Source organism: Pundamilia nyererei, unplaced genomic scaffold, assembly GCF_000239375.1.
Source record: "Pundamilia nyererei isolate P.nyererei 1_Seehausen unplaced genomic scaffold, PunNye1.0 scaffold00668, whole genome shotgun sequence".
Classification (NCBI taxonomy): domain Eukaryota; kingdom Metazoa; phylum Chordata; class Actinopteri; order Cichliformes; family Cichlidae; genus Pundamilia; species Pundamilia nyererei.
Genome location: NW_005188069.1, coordinates 2,400 through 4,698, shown reverse-complemented (window position 1 = coordinate 4,698; position 2,299 = coordinate 2,400). Strand labels below are relative to the sequence as shown.

At 41.5% G+C, this 2,299-nt stretch overlaps 1 protein-coding gene across 1 annotated transcript in view; it reads left to right on the top strand.

Annotated features, from left to right (window-relative positions):
• Window positions 1-590: 590 nt before the first annotated feature.
• LOC102208501 (interferon-induced very large GTPase 1-like) overlaps window positions 591-2,299 on the top strand; it is a gene marked incomplete at its 3' end in the record, with an annotated part of 4,105 nt that continues 2,396 nt past the window's right edge. The window contains exons 1-2 of the mRNA XM_005754803.1: window positions 591-781; window positions 1,538-2,294. Coding sequence (XP_005754860.1) covers window positions 591-781; window positions 1,538-2,294 — 948 coding nt within the window. The remainder of the gene's footprint in view (window positions 782-1,537; window positions 2,295-2,299) is intronic.

Below are 2,299 nucleotides of genomic sequence, written 5' to 3'. Positions count from 1 at the left end.
ACTAATTGGTGATTTGTTTATTGTTATAGCAGCCAATAGATATTTCTGAAGAAAGAATCAAACAGAAATGCCAAACAGAAACTGAAAGACTTCTGAGCAGACTTCACCTTCAGGACAAACAAACACAGAAAATGTCACCAGCAGACTTTCTTAAAATAGGCCCTCCTGTGAATCAGAGCCATGACACATCTGAAAAGGATTTAGCTTATACTTTTCTTCAGAGGATGATGATGTTAGAATACAGAGCAAGATATATCCCTGTAAGGCAAGACAATCCTGATGTAATCCCTTCAAAGTCTGATCCAGTGTTCAACAATGATGACTTTGATGCTCTATTTAGTGCAAAGGTAGACTCTAATGAATCAAAATCTCACATTCACCCAATGGATGTTCAGATGGCAGTATTTCATTGTTCAGACAGCTTCCTTAAGCAGAACCTGGTTACAAAGCTTTCCCAGTGTCAGTACGCCTTACCTTTGCTTGTCCCTGACCCAGTCACAATGGATATTGAATGTCCTCTCTGGACATTCAGGCAAATAACAAAAACATGGAAGATAGCTAAAATCAAAGATAATTCAAATGTTGTCAACATGAAGACAATGCCCATCTGCAAAGCTGAGACACCCATGGTGTTTTTCTTTCGCTTGGGTTCACTGCCAGTGTCAAAATCTCAGCTCATGAACACTTTGATCAATGACCGTCACAGCACCTTCTTCCACAGGAACTGCCCAGGTAGCACCAAATCTCGCCTGCTGATGGATGGTGTGGCAGAGATTGCCTGGTACTATCCAGCCGGAAAACCCAATGACTCCTTCACTGACTGCACTGCCTTTTGTAATCTTCATGGTGATGCTCTGTCATTTCAAAAACAGCGTGAGATACTAACAGAAAAATCATCAGTCACTGTTGTTCTTGTGCCGACTCTGGAAAAAGGCCAGAAAAGTACCACAGTAATCCAAGACCTTTTCAAGTCACCAAAGCCTTTAATTATTCTCATTGCTGATGATGATTGTGGTGCAGTTCAAGTGAAAGATGGAAAATACAAAATGGGTCTGAAAGACAGAAGTCAATCAGATGTTTCTGAAGGATTGAAAGGAATTATCAGAAAGATTTTATATGAATCTCACACATTCTTCCAGCTTGAGTCCATTGGAGTCAGAGTGGATGAAGATGGTGAAGTCTGTCAAAGAGGGAAAGCTGCTGCAATGAAAACAGTTAATATACTTCAAGGGATGGAAATTTCAAAGATCAAATATACATTTCTCCTTTGTCAAGGCGATCTGTGGCATGAGTGGTGCAGAATAAATAAAGAGCTGTATCACCTTAAAGGAAACATTGAGAAGGAAAAAAGTGAGAAACAACAGCAGCTGATGCAAATAAGACAAAATCAGTGCAAAGCTTCATGTAGTGAACTGATGAAGTCATTCACAGAAAGCATCTTGTCTTTGACATCAAAAGAGAAGGAGTACTTCCTGAAATGGACTCAGATCTTAATAGATGCCCTATCCACAGATGATCTTTCTTTGATTCTTCAAAGCTATGATGACAAGTGGACTGAGCTCAAGGCTCTGAAGAAGAAACATAACAAATCTGATCTGTTAACAAGTAAACAAACTGAGCTTGAAGAAATCTCCAAAAAGCTGCAGTCTGCAACCTTTGGCCTGGAGCACATCTTCAGAGAAATGGGACAGATCTATGAAGCCCATAGAGCAGTGCAAGCAGAGAGCAGAGCAGTAAAACCAAAACATACAAACACTGACTGGTCTAAATACCCTGAACTGGCTGCAGATCTGATGATTTCAGGACACCCAGTGGAGCTGATGGACGGTGATGCAGGTCATGTGCCTCTAACATGGATCTCTGGTTTTTTAGATGAAGTCATCAAGAAACTAGGCGACCAGAGAGTTTTTGTGTTGTCAGTTTTGGGCCTACAAAGCAGTGGAAAGTCAACAATGCTGAATGCCATGTTTGGATTGCAGTTTGCAGTGAGTGCAGGCAGGTGCACCAAAGGTGCCTTCATGCAGCTGGTCAAAGTGTCAGAGGAAATCAAGAAAGACTTCCAGTTTGACTATTTTCTAGTGGTGGACACTGAAGGACTGCGGGCTCTTGAGCTGGCAGGAAATAGTACTCGTCATCACGACAATGCACTAGCAACATTTGTTGTTGGCCTAGGAAGCCTGACACTGATCAACATCTTTGGTGAGAATCCAGCTGACATGCAGGATGTCCTGCAAATTGTTGTTCAGGCTTTCATGAGGATGAAGAAAGTTAAACTTTCTCCCAGTTGTGTGTTTGTTCA